Source organism: Saccostrea cucullata, unplaced genomic scaffold, assembly GCF_032062105.1.
Source record: "Saccostrea cucullata isolate Sc308-1 unplaced genomic scaffold, CSIRO_AGI_Scuc_v1 ctg1708, whole genome shotgun sequence".
NCBI classification, from domain to species: Eukaryota; Metazoa; Mollusca; class Bivalvia; order Ostreida; family Ostreidae; genus Saccostrea; species Saccostrea cuccullata.
This window is the reverse complement of record NW_026938704.1, coordinates 29,802-52,388: the sequence shown is the minus strand read 5'-3', so window position 1 is coordinate 52,388 and position 22,587 is coordinate 29,802. Positions and strand designations below refer to the sequence as shown.

Here is a 22,587-nt window from a genome sequence, read left to right as displayed (position 1 = left end):
TTATAATGCTTACACAACTTTTTTGATAAAACTATTTTCATCAAGAGAAATAACTTATTTTTCACAGTGTACATTCTAAGCAAGAAAGTATACAAACAAGTAAGTAGCATTTGTCGATACATGTATTTTACATATTAAGTTGAGTACAAATTATAAGATTTTAACAAAATGATTAAATAGAAAAACATGTATACATGTACAAATGAATAACATAATTAAGCCATGTACTTTGTTTATAAATATAACTTGAAATGAAAGTGTCCAAAGCAAAATTGAAATATCAGCAATAATATTTGTCATGTAACCTATATTGTAAATATATGAAAAATTAAGTTATTTGATATTCCTGCATACAAACAAGAATGGGAATTAAATCTTTACAGGTCAAATACAGACAAGATTATGTACATCTTCCAAATTTCATAATTATTCCATATGTTTTTTCTTGTTCTTTTTTCTTCTGTAACTTTCAATTTTTTCAGCTGTCCTCCCTCTGATCTTCCAGTACCATTTTGAAAATCTCTTTGAACTGTACCCAAAATGCAAATCCACCTCAGTCCCCTTCCTGAACAATTTCTTTGTGGCACAGAATGGTCTCTACAAAAATTTCAATAGTAGAAATACAATAATTCTTTAATTACAAAATCAATTCTACGAGTAATATTGAAGTTCAGCAAACAAAAGTATACCCAATTCACTGACACAGATATGATACAAGATAAAACTAATGTTATATATGTTATACATTATAGGTGTTTTGTGGAATCCTATGATGTAATTTGCAAGACAATTACACTATTGTAAGATATGCTTCATAATAAAGTCAATGAAATAATTTCTTTTTTTCCATTTTGACAATTGAATTTGGAATGTTCAAATAGTATATACTTATACAGATTTCCAAAAATTAAGAAGATTCTAATACAAATATATTATTTTTGGACAAAAAATACTACAGACAAGTAGATTGGCAGAAAAACAGACATTGTGATTCCAGAATATCCCAAACTTTGTTGGGAAGAATATAACAATGTCTATCAAATAGTGTACACATGTAGTTACCTTAATTAACTCTGAAGCAAGCCTTGGATCTTGGGATTTGTTCTTATGAGAGAGGCTGACTGTATATTGAACCTGTAAAACAAATATTCACACAGTAGAAATTTTTAAACCATAACTAAAACTTAAACTACAAAAAAAAAAAGAAAAAAAAAAAAAAAGAAAAAAAAGACAGCGTACAACTTTGTAGGTTCTCAATAGTCTTAAATATCTTACATTTTACCCAAAACTATATTCTCTAGTGTTGGAATTTTTTTTTATAATTATGTCAGTTAATGAATATATAACAGATGTAAATATCCAATGTATTAGCTAGCTGATGTATTTTCAACACATATGCTGTACTTGTACCTTGAAAGTTGGATGTTACTGTTATTATTCAATATTTAACTGAAAATCAAAAATTCAATTTACTCCCCCCCCCCCCCTTTGGAGTTATTGTATCAGTTTCATAATTCATTGCTTTTAAAGCCAGCAAATTTTATTCAAACTTTCCATATTTTAAAAGTGAAATGAATTAAAATCGTTTAATAATATATAATAAAATTGTTGAGTTATTGAGTTGGGTTAATTTTTTATGAAGTCTTGCAAACAATATAATGTAGAATTATAAAGGAACAAAAAGAAATAATCAAGAAATATTTTTTCACAAAGGAGTCATTACAGATTTTTATTGCAAGTAGACTATTTTTTTTTACCTTTAAGATTGTGATGATGCAATCAATCTGTCAAATAGGCTTTAGGATCAATCGCCAGTCTTATCACTGCTTTAAAATAGGCTTTTTGGACTCAGCACTGTGATACTGAACTCTCGTTACTGTATGCTAAAGCTATAAGCCATAAAAACAAACAATTAACATTTGTTAATAAGTTGATGAAAGAATCGACTTGATAACGATCTCAACATACATAAACACTATCTGAAAGGGTTTGGCCGTTTCAATTTTTCTACTTTCACTTTCATATCAGAACGTAACCAAAGCCGGCAAAGGAAATTTCTTTTAAAAAAATTAGTAATCCTTTAGCCTAACATGTAATGTTTATTGCATTCATTCAGAAACAAATTTATCTAAAATTACTTACAGATCACTAACGTTAGGTTTACGAAATACATTGATTTAACATTGACATGCATAATATAAGTCACAGTGATAAGAGTATCATATGTAGAAAGTTCATACGCGCCAGTAACTATAATGAAAAGATATTTAAACAATATGAATTAACAGTCTTTAAAAAATTGTTAGGAGATCTCTTACCTTTCCAAAACACCCAGCACGTCTGCTGCAGCAGTGTCAGACGTCAAAAATGACGTACAATTTTATCCGATAAAATAAAAAACCGGCCCGGAGACAAATGCGGAATTATTTTAATTTTACTGAAGAAGTAAGCCAAGCCCAATGAAAAGCAAAGTATTTTATTCTTTATCAATTTTATCTGGTAAATGTATTATAACAGAAAAAAATTGTGAAAGGTTTTTTTTAATCGGGAAAGGGGGATAAGCAGAGCAAAACTTTACATAGTCATAAGTATAATTACTAACAGATTCTTTTGAATTTAAATGTACATTTAAATTTATCTTGATATATATTATTGAAATTGCAATTTTACGTGAGTGTAACTAGGGTAAATTAGTGAACATCATTTCAGAAGATTCTCATATGATCACTGTTTCATATTTGATGTATCACTGTCAAGATATTCATATGATTCTCATATGATCATCATATGAAAGACAATGTATTATGTGGATCACATGTGGCTAAATTGCCTAATGTATTATAACAAAATACAGTTAAAGCATAAGTTTACCTAATGGGCTGTATCCCCCACACGTATGAGAAAAAACTAAACATGTGTATAACATGTGAATATGAATACACATATATTTCATATAAATTAAACATGTATAATTCATCTGTATTTTCGCACACATATATTACATATATATAACATGTGTTATACATATGTGGTGAAAATCATGTCTTTAACATATATATTATCTCACAGGTGTATTAAATGTGTATATTACATATGTTTTACATATAAATGAAACATATTTTACATGTGTTTATTTACACACACGTATTACATGTGAAAAACATGTGTTGAACACATGTGAAACCAAACACATGTTTAACACATGTGGACATTTTTCCTGTGTAGAAAGTACATGCTTGTATCCGGCTATATGAGCCAGTGGAACATATTGTTACATACCAAAATATATACTGACCGAAGTAATGTACAAGTACAGGGATGCTAGTGAATGAATGTAAAAAAAAACCACCGAACATAATTGTTTTGAGAGAATTCGAGAATTTATCCCTATTTTTCTCTTATATCATCATATATATTACACTTGCATTCTGTTAAAACTCCCAATCTGGGAATAGAATAGACAACTGGAAAAAAGTTAAAGAATGTGTAGTAATAAAAATTTGAAAAAAAGAAAGAATCACTACATCATAAAGACCTTCTGAAATAAATAATCACAAGGAATTGTAGTTATTTATGCTTCTAAGGAGTTAAGTGAAATTAATAATTAAAATAGACCTTGATTGAGTTTCTTCATTTGTGTGTGTGACAAAACCGTGTTTTTGATTGTTATTGTACATTTTTTCCGATTCTGATTTGAAAAATTTGAATATGAAAAATGCAGTAATTCCAATATTCATTTTATTTATTGATTCCCTATGTTTTGATTGGACAAAAACACTTTTTAGGAAAAAAAAGTTTACACATCAATTAAATTTTCAACCAGAAATATTTTCTTGACCAAGCTTCTGGGCTATGGTATAAACAATTAGTGCAGTTTAATTTCTGGTCGGTTTTAGCTAAATTGTGAATACAAGAAACTTCAAATTTAATTAAATAAGAGAAAACTGGCGACAAACAGGACTAACCAGCTGACAGACGTCATAGAAATAATGCCACTGTGTAAGCTGTCATATTCTCGATGTTCCTAATACGAAGAAAGTCATCTCAGTTTGTATCACGGGTGTAAATTTTTAAAATCGCTGATGTCATATTCTCGATGTTCTTAATACGACGAAAATCATCTCAGTTTGTATCGTTGTAACAGGGAAAAGAAACGTACCTCAAACACTTGCCTTATCAGCATCAAATTCATATTTACTTTCTATATTGTTCCCCAATCTTTGAACAAACCAGTGCAAATCGAAGGCGTCGTCGGTCTGCAACTTTCGCTCTGAGAGTTGTCGTTAATGTCAACATGGCCATGGTCAAGGACAAACTCTTAATTACGATAATTACGACATTTGTTGACTTAAACAATATTCGAGTGGTCTTTATAAGTTATTTATTGATTGTGTTTGACAATGTAAGCTGAATCCTATCGAAATTCATCTTTATTACGTTCCTTTGCGGTATAAAGTATTTCTACGCCTTCCAGAATAACAGATTGTATGGAGACTTCGAAGAGAAATAATCTCAATATCTAAAAAAATCGTTATTGGAATTATAAGAATTAAACTTAAAAAAAATATCGAATTTTAAACTCTTGACTTCTTACTCACAAACTTAACATAGAAGTGCTTCGTACTTTTATTTAGTTTAATGTCAAGAGTTTATTACACATCAATAATTTTTTTCAAAAATAACGTTTAATCCTATAATAAAATTCCCCATGATAAAATTTTTGTTCATTTAAACCAATTCTTTAAATCTAAGCCAGGAAAAAAGTAATTTCTTACAATTCAACTTATCAGAAAACCAAGATTTTGAAGTGACCATGTTTTGCATTATTGTATTGCACTCAAATTATGCCTTCTATTTAACATTGATTTGGAGATTACAACTCACAACAACAGTTTTAGTATGTATATCAATTTAACGTTGCGATATTTTTTCATAATTAATGGCAAGTTTTCCACATTTTCAAGAACTTAAATCATGGTTATTCGCAAGTGTAGTATATATATATACATTGCATTAAAAAGATTATTTTCAATGATGAAAACTATTTCCTAATTTGACTGTAAAATGATTTGTTGATATACATTCTGTTTTGAGCATCAAATAATATTGAACCTTTTTTTTCAATATGTTTTTAGAAAGATTGTTAAGGAGCAATAGTAATTTTAAAGATAAGAGGTCTGTTGCACTCCTGACTGCAGTTGAATTTATAATTAAAAACATAGAACCCTAAAGTTCATAAAGTGTTGATAAAATCAAGGGGCAACAAAATGTCTGATTTTCCCAGTACCAAGTTCATTGGTACTACCTTGAAAATACGGATACACTTTATAATTTATTCCTTTGGTAAAATTTAAATGTTTACCTTAAAATGAAGGATTATCTATATCATGCAAACATCTCTGAAACTTCGATGTATTTGGGTGCAGTCTTTGGCACCCCCCTCTCTCTTACGACTCTTCTAAGTTATTTTTAAAGAGCTTTCCTTACGTAATCCTTATTGTGCGTCATACGGCCGAGGACCACAATCTGAATATTAATAAGCTACACTTCCACAAGAAGCTCTGGTCCACACAGGTTCAGTTTCTTGGTGCAGTGGCTCTTTAGAAGGTTTTTTTTTACATAGATATCTCTATAAAATTTTGGGACATAATTTTTTACAATTTTTACAATCTAAGCTATTTCAGAAAGATTCACCTGCATGTCTTTTAACTAGTGGTTCTAGATCTTGAGAAGATTTTTTTTTCTATCTTTCAATGTAAATATTCACTTCTACTTTGTGGTCCATCTCTACCCCAGGGGCTATGATATGAACAATCAGTAGTTTTTGAGAAGACGTTTAATAAACACCGGTTTTAGCCTTACTGGTATCTTAATCATCTCCCGTTAGAAGGTTCGTAAACAATTTAGAAATCCTAAATCAAGATGTGTTCACTAGCTCTGCTTAGAACTGATCTGTGACCACTGGTTGTTGGCAAGATGTTCTAAATGCGAACATTTTACAGATCAGCGGGCGAACGACAGACAACGGGTGGCCAGAAATGCTTACTTGAGCTGAAAGTAAAATTAGATTTACTGATAAAACTTAATCAGAGGGAGGGCGTAAATTGTAAGCTAAGTGTTCACAGAAATTCTCATGATAAAAATGCTTATTTCAGTTTCAATTTTCAGTTTTATTCATCTGTGCCTTCCACACAACTCACTTCCAACAAATATGTACATTATTGTGTTCTAATATCTCTTTCTGCTCATATTTTAACAATTCATTGATAAGTCTTATGTCAATAATCAATCATATATGCAAACACACACACACTCAACCTCACACACACACATCAATCTATCAATATATAACAATTTTATTTATTGCAATTGAATAATGGCAAATTGATTCATTTTGTTTTTACTTTGAAATTACATGGATGCTGGATTACATTTACGCTAACATGACTTATTATTGAATTCATGGGTACAATCATTTACAGAAGACGGACACAGACGTTTCAACTTCTGAGAAAATAAGTATAACATACAATTTATGTGCTCTGATGAAATATTTTTATTTTAGTACCTGGAAATCTTGCCCTATCTCAGTCAAAAAGGAACATTTTAGTTTCTATTCTGATGTCGGAGAGTTACAGTTTATCCTTAAATACACAATGGGAAGAAATATCAAGAAAACTTCAAAGTGCGTTCCCGTTATTAAAGTGTGATTCAAGAATGTTGGAGAGTGATATCACTGAATTGACAGATATCTCTAAAGTATTGAGTAAGGAAAACAACTCAGTCAGATTTATATCAGATGATGTCCGCCATCAGGTAATGAGTTACTTTGTGAAGAATTGTCTGATAACTGATGAGGACTACGAGAATTATATCAAGTTGTCATCTGTGGACTCTTTGCTGGAGTACTTACGTCCATGGTGGTATATGGTAGACGATGTATTCCAACACCTCAAAAAATATTTGTTCTTACCGGAGAGTTTGGAGGATTTATTCTTTCAAAGACTTAGATTAGACGTTCTGCGTCACCCCACGATAAATGATGAGGAATGTGATGGCAAGACAAAACTTACATTCAGAGAAAAAGTGAAAGACAACTGTGAGTAACACTGCAACCGAGAATAAATTTTCATATTTTGTAGGGGAAAACAATTTTCTTAGCCCTTTTAAGGACTATAATATATGATTGTTTAATTTAAAAGTTCAGCTGACCAAAAACAAAAAAACCCTAATTATTATTATAACTGTAACTTTTTAAATTCAAAGTAAACGTACCGGAGGAAATACTTGACTGGGGATATGACGCACGATGTAGATACATAGATTGTGCTAAAAGGGGAACGAAGACAGTACACAGAGCTCGTGCAATGATTGTTGGATGCGCAGGTGCTGGGAAAACCACACTTCTAAAACGACTTGAAAAGCTGGGATTAGAGGAATTACTAAAGGTGCGCTCCACTGTTGGACTTGAGGTTCATGAAGACATGTTTGAACTGGATGAGGACTCCTGTTTAAGAGGTTTGTATAAAATATTTTTTTAAATTATCTCTTTATTCCGTGTGTAAATGGAGTTAACAATGGAAACATCTCCTGAAAAAAATAATTAATATTTCTAACCAGATTTTTTTTTATTTAGGCAATATTGCAAATATTAGTCCGCTTTACCAAAAAAGACATTTCTTTGTTTTTATTTATGTTTGTATAAATAATCGTATAAAGTGCGTTCATGGAGGCACGAGGAAATGTAATACCGTAAATCTGGAAATTTTAACGTCCATTTTATTTTGCAAATTCGGGTCAAAATGCTGTTGAATAATTTTTACGCTTCAAAATTTTGCGATTGATAACTGCTTTATTTAGATTTTCTTATTGGTAATTTATTTTTGAGAAAAATATTTTTTGCGAATGCAATGAACTCGCAAATTTGCTAAAAATTATCTACAGCAAAAATTTCCAGATTTACGGTAGCTTTCTGAATATATAGGTAAGGATCCAAATGCTCATTTTATTTTTTTACAAAGGTAGCATTGTTAAACAAGTTTTAAGTATTATACTAATTTAAAAAGTATCTATCATTATAAAGGGAAAAAACATTTATTTGATGTAATTGTAAGATGATCAATTGATTATTTAGCTGCATATTGTTTTACGTCCCTAAACATTAGTTTTACATCCCAAAACGTTAGTTCTATTTCATTTTTTTCAAAAAGCAGAGATCAGAAAACCTTATGCTGTAATAAGATGTACGCCGTCTGTCTAGCTGTCTTACGGCCTGTAAACTATTCTTAATTTTAAAATTATACCCCAACATAACTGGTGCAATGTTAATATTACTACACTGTACGTTTACATAAACTCTAATAAGATACACAAATTTGTTCATTTTTTTAATGTACTGAACCGTGATACATAGTGACCAGAAATTAAAATCTTTTAAAATCGCTACCTTTTTTGCAGTTTTAGTCTGAAATCCAAATAACCGGCTAAAAATAAATACACTTTAAAAAATATCCATAACTCTGCTTACCTGTTAAAATCTGTTTCAAGTGTAGCTAAAAATACAAATATCTGTGAAATTTACCTCCTTCCGTCCTATTCTGATTTCAATTTGAAATATTTTTTTACATAAGTGCTGAAAAGTACAGAATACTGAGATACGATATTTTTTATATAATGTTTGCTGACCACACTAAGATTTGATATTCTTTAAATCAGTATATGATACTGATAAACAGCGTTGCAAGAAGGGCTACCAAAACAGAAATTTCATACATATAAAATTCCTTGCAAAAAGCTACATATCCTACCGTTTTTCTTCAATTTCAAAAAACCATTTTTACAAATACCAGTAAACGTCAACAATATACAGTCGTATCTCTTTTTAGCATAATCACATGGTGTTACTTTGCTTACTATTTGTAGAAATCTGAAATACTCTTAAAAGGCTATTTCTACTACAACTTTTGTCAAATTGAGGTCAAGAGACTTAGGGTAAAACACAATGGATAGGCCAGATTTTTCCTCAAATTCAATTTTTCTGAAACTTTAATATTTTGTTCTAGGATACAAAATCTCTCTTTATATACAATATGAAAGAAATTCAACCACACATTTTTTTCACACATAGTCTGAAATATGGCCTATCAAACCCCCTAAGAAGATTGTGAAATCAGACATTCGACTTGAGAATGAGCCTTATTTTAGAAATATCATTTGATCTTTTACAGATTTGTGTAATACTTTTTATAAACATAACCTTTTTGTTACTTTAAATCGGTAAGTTAATAGATACTGGAGAATCTGAGTAAAATTTTCAGGAAAAATAAAACACACATAGCATCGGAATTATGCTATGGAAATATCCGACAGTTTAAGGTTCCATAAGAGGAAATGTATAATTCAATTTTTACAAAAAATCTACAGAATGATTCAAATGGGTCCTAGAATAAAATTTGTAAAAATAAAGAAAATTGAATCAGTGATTTAAGATATGTCGGAGATTAAAAAAAAATCAATGGTAAAAAATCTACAAGATTCATAAGATGACGTCATAATATTTGACCTTTGACCACTTGATATGATCTGGACCTTTGTAGTTCATAAAGGATGTAGACTCCGTATATATGTTTCCAAATATCAACTCTCTACAATTTATGGAACAAAGTTACATAGCATTTTATAACAGACTGTTACGTCCAAAATGCAAGCCCCCAAGTGACCAATATACATGTATAGGATTCTCTGATTTTTTCACAAAATATGACGCAGACATGCCAAAACCTTTTTTCTTACAGGGATCATTCATTGTTGTCAATATAGTAATATTATTCTTTTTTCTTCGTTACCTTTTAAGAAATTGGTTGAAATAGAATCCAGGGGTTATTTTTCTCCTACCTTAACCCAGGATCGTCATTCTATTTTACATAGCTGTTGCAATAGTTTTACGTTCAAGTTCTACTTTGTTAAGTAAATATCAGTGGAGCTACTGTCTCATCGACACAGCTTGTTTTATTTTAATGTAGTATTTCAACATGATGTCACCGTGCTGCGCAGCTGTTGTAACAAACTCATGTACATGTATACTATTACATAATGAGAATGTTATAATCAATACGAAGAATGAATTATTCTCAAATATTAACATATTTTATTCAAATTTTTCACACACAAAAAATTCAATTCATTTTGTAAGTCATATTCAACGCAATTTTGAATGAACATTGACATTTTTTAATATACATGACATCCATTGATGTAGGTAATTTGATAACGAAAGTTTCCATTTTCGATTAGTTCATGAAATTGTTTTTACAGCATTATCAGACAGTACAGACAAAGACGACAAGCAGATTCTGAGTGTGGTAGATTTTGGAGGACAGTGTGCCTACTACGCCTGTCATCAGGTCTATCTCAGCAGAAGGGCTTTCTATCTACTGGTGATAGACATGTCAAAATCTTTTACAGAAAAAGTTGACGAAAATAAATGTGAGCAACAAGGAACAATGTTTGCAGACTGGACATATGGAGGTAATAAAAAGTTTCAATGATAAGATAGTCAAAGTGTCTTTTATATTTTATTATTAGTATAAAGAACATTTGTTAATTAAAAACGGGAATATTTGGTGCAATAGATATAAATATTGAAGAAATAGCGAGCCTCAGTTCAAGTTTAACAAAAGCGATTTAAATATTGTGATATAAGTGATTTATATTTACAACCATTCTTTTTTTGTCCCATATAGATTTCGTTCATCAATTACACCTAAACAACTATGTATTAAGTAAACAACTAGATAATTATGTGTCGGCTGTTCCAACAATGAAACATGCCATAACGTACAAACTGATACATTTATATAATACATACTTTAATACTTAGATTCATTTTATTTGATCATGATTACTAGTATCTATACTGTCGCAAATATTTAATAATAATAATTTGTCTTGTTTCCTTAAATGCGGGATTAACGATTGCAGTCAATGCAGAAATAAAATATGAAGTCCGCTTAAGCGACCTTTTTTTCTTCCATACTCACCATATGTGCCATATATCATTTTCCTCCTCTATTTTCTTTTATTCTGTACATCCCGTTTTGAAATTAGACTATGTTAAGGGGATATACTGGAATCAGTATCCGTCTGTTAATCAGTTCCTTTAGTTGTCCGTCTGTCTGTAGACGGGATTTTGTCCGGACCTGTTCTCGGAGACTATTGCATGATTCTGTCAGAAATTCTATTCACTCATTACTCGTCTTGTAAAGATATGATTCTGGTCTTTTCATCATAGTGAAAAAAAAATAATTTATTTAGTCCGGTGGTTTAAACGAAGACTAATGCAAGGAAGGTTTTCTGTCTCATTGTTTTCTTTAAGAGCATTTAATATTAAGCAACAGTTCTCTGTATCCTTTGAAAATTATACAGACACGGAACTGATGATTTCTTTAATGTAATTTATAGCATATGTCGCTTGTGGTTAAAGTCAGTTCGATTAAGGAATATCCTCTTTCGTTCTTTTGTCTTTTGCAATAGAAGCAATAGAAGGTGATTAAAAAAACTTTTATGCGCTAAAAGTAATGCGTAAATAAAACTTAAAAGCTTTACTTAATTTGTTCAGAGAGTTGTGTAGAAAATCGTAGTTAAATAATTGATGTCTTTTTTTCATTTTAAAATACTTGTCAAACCCGTTCAGTTAAAATTATTCACAATTATATTTCGTGTTGTTATTTCAGAGTATGTTTTATTTTGGCTGAAATCTATTCACACGTACTGTGCTGAGGACACATCAGTCATTATTGTAGCTACACACAGTGAAAATGTTACACAGAAGGTAATATGTATACATGCTACATCAGAGTGGAAGTCTTTTTTTTCTTAGTTTAGAATGGAGGATATATTGGTACTTTAAAACTGTACAAATATATTTTGCTGCATTAGAATATGACATCATTAAGAGAGCTCGAGGTTATGTGTAGTTGGAATCAATATTTTGATAATATTATTTTATTTTTATTGTTATGGGTCAGAATTACCCGAAATGCCAGCAAAGATCAATAACACAATTTAAACTTAACAATAATTTATTTACAGTAATATATCATAAGTATATGAAACATAAAGTATAAACTTAGCAAGAATCTAAAAATACATACATCAGAGTGTCCGTTGCTGCACACAATGTCCCAGTGAAAATATATCCCAGTAATACCTCAATGATGCTTATACGACAAATTATATTTATGCATCGAATTGACAGGGTATTTATACAGTATCATAAATCTAGAATATTCTAGAAATTGTTAAAACATGATCTGGACATACACAAAATTTAAGAATGTTCTAGATCAAATGACCGAACATGTTGACCACTCTGGAATGTTCAAGAAACTAAATGTTACTAATGATATACAAGATGAAACAATACAAATACAACACATCTCACAACACCTCCCCCCTTAATAAGTTTGAATGTCAATGAAAACTTATATTATTAAAACATAGGTACATTAATACAAAATTTATTATGTTTACGATACTCTTGACAAGGCATCTGCAATAACATTGTCTTTGCCTTTGATATGCTTAATTGTTATGTTGTATTCCTGTAACAACAAACTCCATCTAGTCAGTCTTTGATTCTTATTTGACAATTTATGCAAAAATGTCAGGGGGTTATGATCCGTATATACAAGAATTGGATGCAAAGTAACATTCAGATAAACATCAAAATGCTGTAAGGCTAACAACAAAGCAAGGCATTCCTTTTCAATAGTGGAATACTTTTGTTGACATTTTGAAAGTTTCTTTGAAAAATAAGAAACAACTCTATCTACCTTATCACTATGTTCTTGAAACAAAGCTGCCCCGATTCCAACATCACTAGCGTCAACAGTAAGCTTATATTGCTTAGAAAAATCTGGAGTTGACAGAACTGGATTACTCATAAGGACAGTTTTGATTTTATGGAGGGATTTTTCACAGTCCTTTGTCCATTCAAATTTAACCCTCTTTTGTAAAAGATTTGTAAGTGGACTAACAACTGAGGAAAAATTTGGACAAAATTTTCTGTAAAACCCAGCCATGCCCAAAAACCTCATTAACTCTTTCTTGTTTGTAGGAATCGGGAACTTTGCAATAGCTTCCACTTTAGCCATTATGGGTGTAACATAACCTTGACCTACTTTATGACCTAAATACTCTACATAAGCATGACAAAATTCACTCTTTTCAAGGTTCACAGTTAAATTTGCTTTAGCTAAAATGTCAAATAAAGCACGCATGATTCGGATATGTTCGTCCCATGTGTTGCTGTATATGATGACATTATCAATGTAGGCCTCGCAACCCTCGAGGTTTTGAAGAAGGGAGTGAATCATCCTTTGGAATGTAGCCGGTGCGTTTTTCATGCCAAAAGGCATTACTTTATACTGGTAAAGTCCATCTGGTGTAGCAAAAGCAGATATTTCTTTTGCTCTTTCTGTTAACGGTACTTGCCAGTAGCCTTTCAACAGGTCAAATTTACTGACAAATTTCGCATTTCCAATGTTGTCAATACAGTCATCGATTCTAGGTATTGGATATGAATCAGTTTTGGTAACAGAATTCACCTTTCTAAAGTCTGTACAACTGTTTCCATTAAGAAAGAGGATTTTCTATTCGTGTCCTCTTTTTTGAATTCAAAATGAAAAATGAAGACAATGCAATTTCAGCAATCAACAATTTTTTTAATTCATTGCCATTATTGAATACATTGAGAATTGGTGAGAACACCAATTTTTATGTGAAAACAGACAAATTATTAATCGGTTTTCTATATTAACAGTCAAAAATTGGTGAATGCACCAATTTGAATTATCAATATCTTCAAATAAATATTGATCTTGGTGGCTCCACCAAGAAAACAAGAGTGAATTTACAATACTTAATTCTCTAGTTAATTCTACGAATTAGTGAACTAACCATACAACAACTTGGTGAGTCCACCGAAAATACGTAAACAAATGCCTAAGATTACATAAAATAGATATAGCAAGTGTATCATATCAGTAGTGGGGAATTTGGTGGTTCCACCAAAAAAATGAATGTGGTGAAATTACCGATAACATTTTTAAAATGACGTTGGTGAATCCACCAGTTTTAAAATACTGAAACAACCCATTGAGAGAAACTGAGTTGTAGAACCACATAAAAAACGTCCTTTATACAGAGTCGGTGCACTCACCAAAATGCAAAAATTCAACTAACAACACATTCATAAATTTTTCTCACAAATACTTGGTGGATCCACCAAAAATGCAAATTGAAATTCACAAGAATGATTAAATGATACACTGTCAAGATTTCCTTGTATTCACTAACAGTGAGCAGTTTGGTGGATCCACCAAAGACATTAAAATAAATTTAAAGGCAAACATAATTTTCTTGTAAAATAACTAAGCGACACTTTCTTAATACATTTATGAACACAAGAACAAAAACCTGGTGGGTCCACCAGAAAATTCGAAAATCTTCATGTAACTCAAAGATAACAAATCTGTCTCTAAATATAGAAAGTCGTTTGGTGGACTCACCAACCTGTAGAAAAAAAAATTCCTAAGCCTTCTTAATTATACTAACAAACACTTGGTGGACCCACCAAAAACAAACCGAATACTTGAATGATATATTATCAGCATTGCCTAATTTTTTAAAGTGGGGAATTTGGTGGGTCCACCAAAACATTAATAAAAGAAACATTTGTAGATTTCCAATTACAATGACTAAGTTCCTTTCTAAATATATGAAAAAAAGTTGGTGGATTCACCAGAAAACGTCGAAAATATACATCTTACCCTCTCATTACTTTTTGTTGATACATTCGCAATTCAATAATAAGTGGAACTATGAACATGTGTTTAATAAAATTATAAAATACAATTTCAAAGATGTGTATACATTTTCAAAACAAATGTGAATCCTCTAATTAAGGCAAAATGTTAAATAAACATTATATAAGATAACCTGCTATCTACTGCTTTATTTGCACGTTAATAAAGAGAATAAAAAACAAATCTTTCCCTATTTTTTTAAACAGAAAAATACTTAGTTTGTTTCTTTAACTCCCCTGTGATTTTGGCGATTTTCCGTGTCTGCACTACTGTATTACACCTTCTACAATGGGATGCGAACCCTTGCTTGACACTTAAGCAAACTACTAACATCGAAGTCCAAAATATATTATTAGGCTAAATATTTCAATTCATTTACTCTCTCTATGAATTTTTTACTGAAGCAATAAAAATACATTAACTTTAGTACTCTCAAATACACATTTAGCTGCACAAGAAAAAGTGGCAACCATGAGGATCAACACCAATAAAAATATTAAACACAGCACAACCTTTAAAAATAGATAATAAATTCGTCATCTATAGACTATGTAGTCATTCCAAATAGAATTTAAAATTATACATCCAAGTCCAACAAAATCACAATCGCAAGAGTTGATATAATACATTTTTATACCTAACATTGATGTCCCTTTTTCACCTCTATGACGGCGTGGTTTGCAAGAGCTAAAGTCCGAATTACATGTACACTGTACTGACTTTCTGCAAATTCTGTTTGGAAGGTGGGTTTCCATTTTCCAGTTGGTTGGTTACATTGTAATTAAATTCTAGTGGTTGGGGCTTGATCTGTACGATTTTTCTTCTGATATGAATTTTCTTAGACACGTTTTAGCCATCCTATCATAATTAAACTATTGAGTACGTAATTCCCCCTGATTTTTCTTGAGTAAAAGAACAACTTGTGCTTTAAAATGTGAAAGCTATCATCACAATATAACACCAGTGATATCTTGTTTAACACTGTTTTCTGGTCTCTTTACAATTGTATTTTTAGACATCTCTGTGTTTTCTGTTTTTAATCCCGAGACAGCTTGGTACGTAGTTGCAGTAATGCTGGACTTATCACCATCATCTTATGCCCTATGATAAAAGTACATGTACAAAGTCTGTGTATGGTGCACAAAATTTTAATGTTTCATATTTTCGTGTTTTTTTTCATATATTTTATAGAATTTCATATTTCAAACAATTAATTGAATTCATTTCAAACAAACAGAATTTGTGAAAGAGGCCCAAAGGCCACATTGCTAATATTAGATTAAAGAATTAAATAAGAAAGCTTTCCTGGGATTTAAGTTCAGTTGCATTGCCCTCACCCTAGGTAGATGCTTTGAACATATTTGTATCTACATGTCTTAAGGATGCTTTTCAATATTTTTTTTTAATTTCGGCATTTCTACATGTAGTCTAAGATTTAAAAATAAAAATCCTGATATTTCTTTCTTGCATAACTTTGATGTACTGTTAAACCTGCACACTACCGGCAGGGGTTATAATTTGAAGAAACTTGAGATAACCTTATATTCTATTTTCGTAAACCTTATCATAATATCAAAGTAATTTACAAAAGGTTTTAAGTGAAGATTACGGAAGATTTTGTAACCATATAATGTACGTGTACAAATATAAACGCATTCAGTTTGTACTAACAAAGAGCTTGTTCGGAGGGGTGGGGGCTACAAAATTAACTTGACAGAGGGAGGACACAAATAAAACAGGAAACCACATACTGATCTTCATAAAATTATAAACCCATTTTGTACTTGTTCCTTTTATTTATCTTGATACTTCAAAACATGATCTTCACTGCATAAACAAACTATCCATCAAGACAGAAACATAATTATTCTTCATACATGTGTATTACCTATCTCACAAAATAAATGCGACTTACCGTTGTAAAGCCAACATATTCTTTTTGAATTCTTCCAAATGTCTTCTTTTTAAATCGATAAATAAGTCCTTTTCCTCTGCAAGCATTATGGTCAAATGAATCCCTTAGCTCTATCACCATTCAGCACATGTTCAGGTAGTTTTCTGTTGCTGCATATTCCATTAAAAATCTTTGATGTATACACTGTATCTTCCATGCCTACTATAAACAAAGTCATGCGCAGTCTTACTTCCTGTTAGATGTGTAATAAATTTCAACTCTCATTCGATTCAAATTATGGTGTTGTAACACGCGCGGGCTTATTCTAGCATAACATGTCTCTATCCTGCAGAGTCCATCGCGCATATCAGACGGTCAAGGTCAGTGTAGTACTGGCTCTGATGATCAACTGAGATTTGAATATGCTGATTGCTATTATTTTCATACCCTTTCTACGGTGCTAAATCTTTGCTTAGATTTCATTTAGAATTGCCTATATAATTTTTATTAGTTGCCTTCAAAGTTAACATTAATCTATTGCAGTAAAAAAATATAAGTTAAGCAATTCTCTCTCAAAAAAATAAAATGAAAAACAACAATTAATAAATAAATAAACGTCGTTTTCTAAGCTATATCATGTGAACTTTTTATATTATGTTCTATTAGTTGTACATGTAAAATAGAAAAAGAAATTGTAAATGATTCATTTATTTATTTGAAAAAAAAATCTTTTTATATATCTATTAACTTTAAGATAACTTTGGGAGAAAAACAAACTTTCCGTTCTACTGTTACAGTAAATAAACATGAAGACAACAAGCAACATATCAGCTGTAAGACACTTTAATAACACTCTTATAAAATAAAGAGGAAATCGGATATCAAAATTGCTAAAAGTTAGATCCGAATCTTAATTATTTAACAGTCGGTGTGTATTTTTCGCATAACACAATATCCGATGTCGTATAATAGTTTCAACAATAATGTCAACTTAAACATGTGTATTTACAGCTTAAATAAAACATTTCTATTTCGGAATACATGTAGAAGCAAATAAACTTTAACTCGATAGCTAAAAGAGCCATAGCTGACTTACCAAATTATTTAAGTGTAAATCACTTGTTTCTATTTAGGTGTATATAGATATGTACTAGTCCCTTTTCAATTTAATATCAAACTACATGTAATTATGTTTGTAATCATTTGTGAACGAGTATAATTATATTTTCATAGTTGCATGATATTCATTTTACTTGATAAATACATCAATATTAGACAAAAGAAAATTTTAAAAAATTTATGAAATAAAACAATTAGCTATGAATTTGACTTAATAAAACAGCTTAGGACTGTCAGAGATACTTTCAAGTTGTAATGTTATTATATTCTTGACCCCTCCCCCCCCCCCTCCCAACACCTCCGATTTCAGAAGAAAGAAATGTATCTGCCTTACTACATGTACATCATACATGTACATTGCAATAGATGTTTGAATATTGAATTCTGAATTTCTTCCAATCCATCTTAAAACTATACATACGCTTCTGCATAAAAAATATCCCTGCTTCAACGCCCCTAACATTATAAAAAAAGCAATAAATTTTTTGACCAATGAAAAGAAAAAAAACAAAATTTATTAAAAGTAATTTAAAAAGTGATATATCTTGCGCATTTCGTTCCTAGAATACGCGATTCTCCGTGTTCCATGCACTCTTATTGGTTTGAATGTAGTAAATAGACTTGTACCTTAGGTTTCATGTATTGCGAAGAGCAAAAGTTTGGAACTTCTATAAACTTGTATTTCATTGTAAAGTAAACAGTGGGTTGACTTGCATAAATAGCTAATTAAGCGAAGCTGCCTGTAAGAATCCTCTAGATGTAATACATTTCTTATGTTTTCACATCTTAAATGGTGTTTAATGAGATACTAAATTCTTAATCTAATGATATCATAAAACACAATCCCTAGTTATATGGGTCAAGAGTTGTTAGCATATTTTAAGCTTTATCGTGATTATTACAGAACAGTCTTACACGTACGCAAGCACACCAGGCCATTGCATAAACTCATTTGAAGAGCTAATAATGATTCCATTCCGGATGTGAATGATCGAGATCGGATCGAGAATGACTTACAAAAAAATAATTAAATTTGTCATAATGGTAATCTAACTATGTTTTTGAAATAGTACATGAAAGGAAAACACACCTATTGTGATAAATTTCCTTTCATCAAGCACAATAAACTTAATACTTATACAGAATCTTCCACCATTAGATCTTGAATACGAAGGATACATGCTTTCATCCTGACATGTTGGTTGTACAATGGAACAAAAACTTTATTTCTTAAAAAGTAAAATATAACATAAACACATTGCAAAAAGTATATTATTAGTGAATACACATATAAATCTACAGATACTCTGGAGTGTGTCAAGAAATTCCGATTAGTTAGGTGACTCGCATTTGGTTCTAATTTGCCCGCACATCAGTGATTAGCCGGTGAATTCTCCCGGTGTTGAAAATGACCTAATGAGAGCAGTAGGACATGGTCTCATAGAAATTATTCTTACAGATGTTTGTAATGCTCTCTAGCTGGAAGCAGGCGTCAGCATTGGAAAAGGCTGTACATTCACTTTATTTCCACACCGACTTTATAATTATATAAATCATTCTCATGCCAAGAAATCCCATCCGGTTTTCCAAAGCAATGGAGTCAATAAAACTGTAATTGATTAAAATCACCCACATTCCCCAAAGGCTAGGAAGACAATTTACGGCAGCAGATTTCAGGGGGTGGATCATAGGTTTTCAGCTTTCGTAATTACATGTTCGTATAGTTACAGAAAAATAAATTTGATGAATTCCACCATTTATTTTAATCATTGATATTTTAACTTGAAAATGAAAATATTTACATAGCAAATCAGGTAACGTCTACCAGTTTTGAATTTTTCTCCATTTTGTTTGACCGGGAAATGATGTAAACTCCCGGGACTTTGGTACTCTTTTCCTATAATTCGACGCAATACTTCCACACCAACCAAGTTCCTCAAACGCATTGTTAATTTATACGAAGATAAATATTTTATATGGAAATAAATAAAAATTTGAAGGGTAGCTTATTTTTACTGAAGACTCAGTTTACTATATTTAATTTAACTTTACCCCCCCCCCCCCCCCAAGCAAAAAGGGGGAGTGTGTAAAGGCTTCTAAATAAGTACTATTCTACCTATGTTTTGAATATAAAATATTTAATTTAATTTTCTTTAAATTTCAACAGTTAGCTGATTCTTAAATACAATGTAATATGCATTTCACTTTACTTTTTCTCCATTTTTGTATCATGTTTATGTATGCTGCAAAGAGCTATAGTGCATAAAAAGTCGTATATTCGAAAAAAAATGTTTATAGGGCAATGACAATAAATTGCAAAAAAGGACAAAAAGCAGCATCTAAAACATAAGTTTGTTTATAAAACAGGTTCAAATTGGCAGACTTTTTAAGCGGCCAATTAATTTAGACATCTTGAACCAGTAAATTTATCATTTGTGCAAAGGCAGCGAGTGCACGTATTTAAAGCTTGGCACGTCAGTGTGCATCGATCGGCATCCTTCCGGTAATTTGTGATAAAAAGAATTTTGGTTTTGTCCATGAAAAGTAATTTGTTCAACATGGTCTATCTCGTTCATGAAACTCACTTTACTACTCTCTGCGCGGATGTGGTCACTTTGATTTCACTGACCACCCAACGAGCACAGACGACGATACATGACCGATAGTTTGTGTAAATTGTAAGATTGAACGATTAGATCACCAGCGTTGTGGAAATTCTCCCACGTACGATTCATTGACTGATAACTGGATCCAAGCAATTAGCACCAGGAAATATTATTCTCTCTCTCTCTCTCTCTCTCTCTCTCTCTCTCTCTCTCTGCTATTTACTTTAGTGTTACTGAAGAAGCGTCTTATATTTATGACTTATTGTTTAATTATTTACTAAGTCTTTTAAGGTCTTTCTTTAACGCTTTTAAACAATTGTGAAAAAAATTCTACATAATGAATCCCCTTCCCCTATATTGTTAGGGTGTATCAAAAAGTCACAGAGATGTGAAATTTTAACAAAGTTTTGTTTTAAAAATTTGAACGGTTTCGTGAATGAATTTTTAATTTTCGATACCTACATGTACATCGAAAATAACTAGTACGAACTTAATTAGATTGTTTAATTTAATTTAATTTAAATTATTTTCTGTTTGAATCAACACTTCAAGATTTTAATGGATTCTGAATTAAAGAACCCATTAAACTTATACCTAATTATTTAGAATTTCTTAGCTGAGGGGTAGTTGTCAAGACCCCTCCCACCATTCCGTTTCCTACAAACCTAGAAGTCTCTCACTGTCCGGTACTTATATTTTTCATACTATCGCTTAAAAACCTATTACGAAATCAAGAATCTCTGACTGATTTTGCTCAGTATTTAAAATGTGGTTTTATTGAAAAACAGTCTATTTATCCTTTAATTTTGTATGATTGAGTTATATTGGAAGTAAAGAAGGAGCGCCGTTGCTTTCTTTTGGCTTTCGGCAAGAATCTTAGTGCATTTAAAAATTGAAAATGTCATTAATTTGTAACCTGAAATTTAAGCATTTCTTATGTATCGGGTTCCCAAGTTATAGTCAAGGAAAAAATTTTCCCCGTTATTAATTTTTGAACTGCCAAAAGTGCACTTGGAAATTGGGTAGACGGGTCATTTGGTACAAAACGTTCCATTTTAAAACATGTTTTGCTGAAAATTTGATATCTCTCGATCATCTCTCCATGATTTTAAAACGTTATCTGTTTGCATTTTCATAAAAAAAAAACAAATAAAAAGAAATGTGTTCCCCGCTTTCGGTGTCTGTTATATGTTATTTTTTTATTATAGCATAGTGTACTGTCAAATATGAAAGCCCATTCATATACCATCCAGAATTTTTTACCAAAGAAGATTTTTTTTAATTAGGTCAATATATATCGTGAATGTAGAGAGGTCAGAAATCATAGCATGCTAGAAAATATCTTGTCACAGGAAATGTATGCACATGTCAAATTTGAAAGCCCTTTCTCTTCTCAATCAAAAATGTAATAAGGAAAAGTAACATTTTCGAAGAGACTAGAGTATGTAAAGAAAATCATAGTTTATTTAGAAAGCCCTTGTCATGTGTAATACGCATGTTGAATATGAAAGCCTTCAATCAAAAGTCATGACCAATTTAATGAAATGTTTATTTTTTTTTAAGCGTACGTCAAACTTCAATATCACACGTAAAAAAAACAATATATGCATTCATAATTTTTTATTTCACAAGTTATACACATGTATAACATGAAAGCCCCATTTCTTCTTATTCAAAAGAAATGACCAAAATTATGAATGTTTGTGTCAGACGGACAAAAATACAGCTAGACGGACAGACTAAGGAACGTAAACCTCATCTTACCCCATTTCCCTTCTTCTTAAGCGAAGGGATGTTTTTTTTTTTAAAAATTGAGTGGCAACCGCTAAAACGAAATTGATGCTTCTAATTAAGGCAGATATAAGTATTTTTATGATTGCTTTCCCCTATTCAGAATTAAAGGATCATTTAAATTCACACATCCTAGGGAAGACCATATAATTATAAAGTGGTTCCACACTTTTACACACTTTTGCATAAGAATTTTTAACTAATCCATTGGGAAGGATGGGGCAGCAGTATTCCGCTGAAAGAGAATATAAGAGTATAAATGTTTAAATAAATTTTAATAATCCTAGTGCAATCGCATCATCTCGGGTTT

General features: G+C 31.0%; 1 protein-coding gene and 1 long non-coding RNA gene across 2 annotated transcripts in view; one reads left to right on the top strand and one right to left on the bottom strand.

Moving 5' to 3' along the window:
• LOC134251003 (uncharacterized) overlaps window positions 1-22,587 on the top strand; it is a 62,545-nt gene that overhangs the window by 10,781 nt on the left and 29,177 nt on the right. Inside the window, exons 3-6 of the mRNA XM_062733369.1 lie at window positions 6,566-7,099; window positions 7,267-7,518; window positions 10,315-10,527; window positions 11,733-11,830. Coding sequence (XP_062589353.1) covers window positions 6,566-7,099; window positions 7,267-7,518; window positions 10,315-10,527; window positions 11,733-11,830 — 1,097 coding nt within the window. The remainder of the gene's footprint in view (window positions 1-6,565; window positions 7,100-7,266; window positions 7,519-10,314; window positions 10,528-11,732; window positions 11,831-22,587) is intronic.
• Window positions 450-1,819, bottom strand: LOC134251005 (uncharacterized). The gene is made up of 3 exons (XR_009988645.1): window positions 1,758-1,819; window positions 1,063-1,134; window positions 450-597 (listed from the first exon to the last, which is right to left on the bottom strand). It is a non-coding gene; the product is annotated as an uncharacterized LOC134251005 (long non-coding RNA).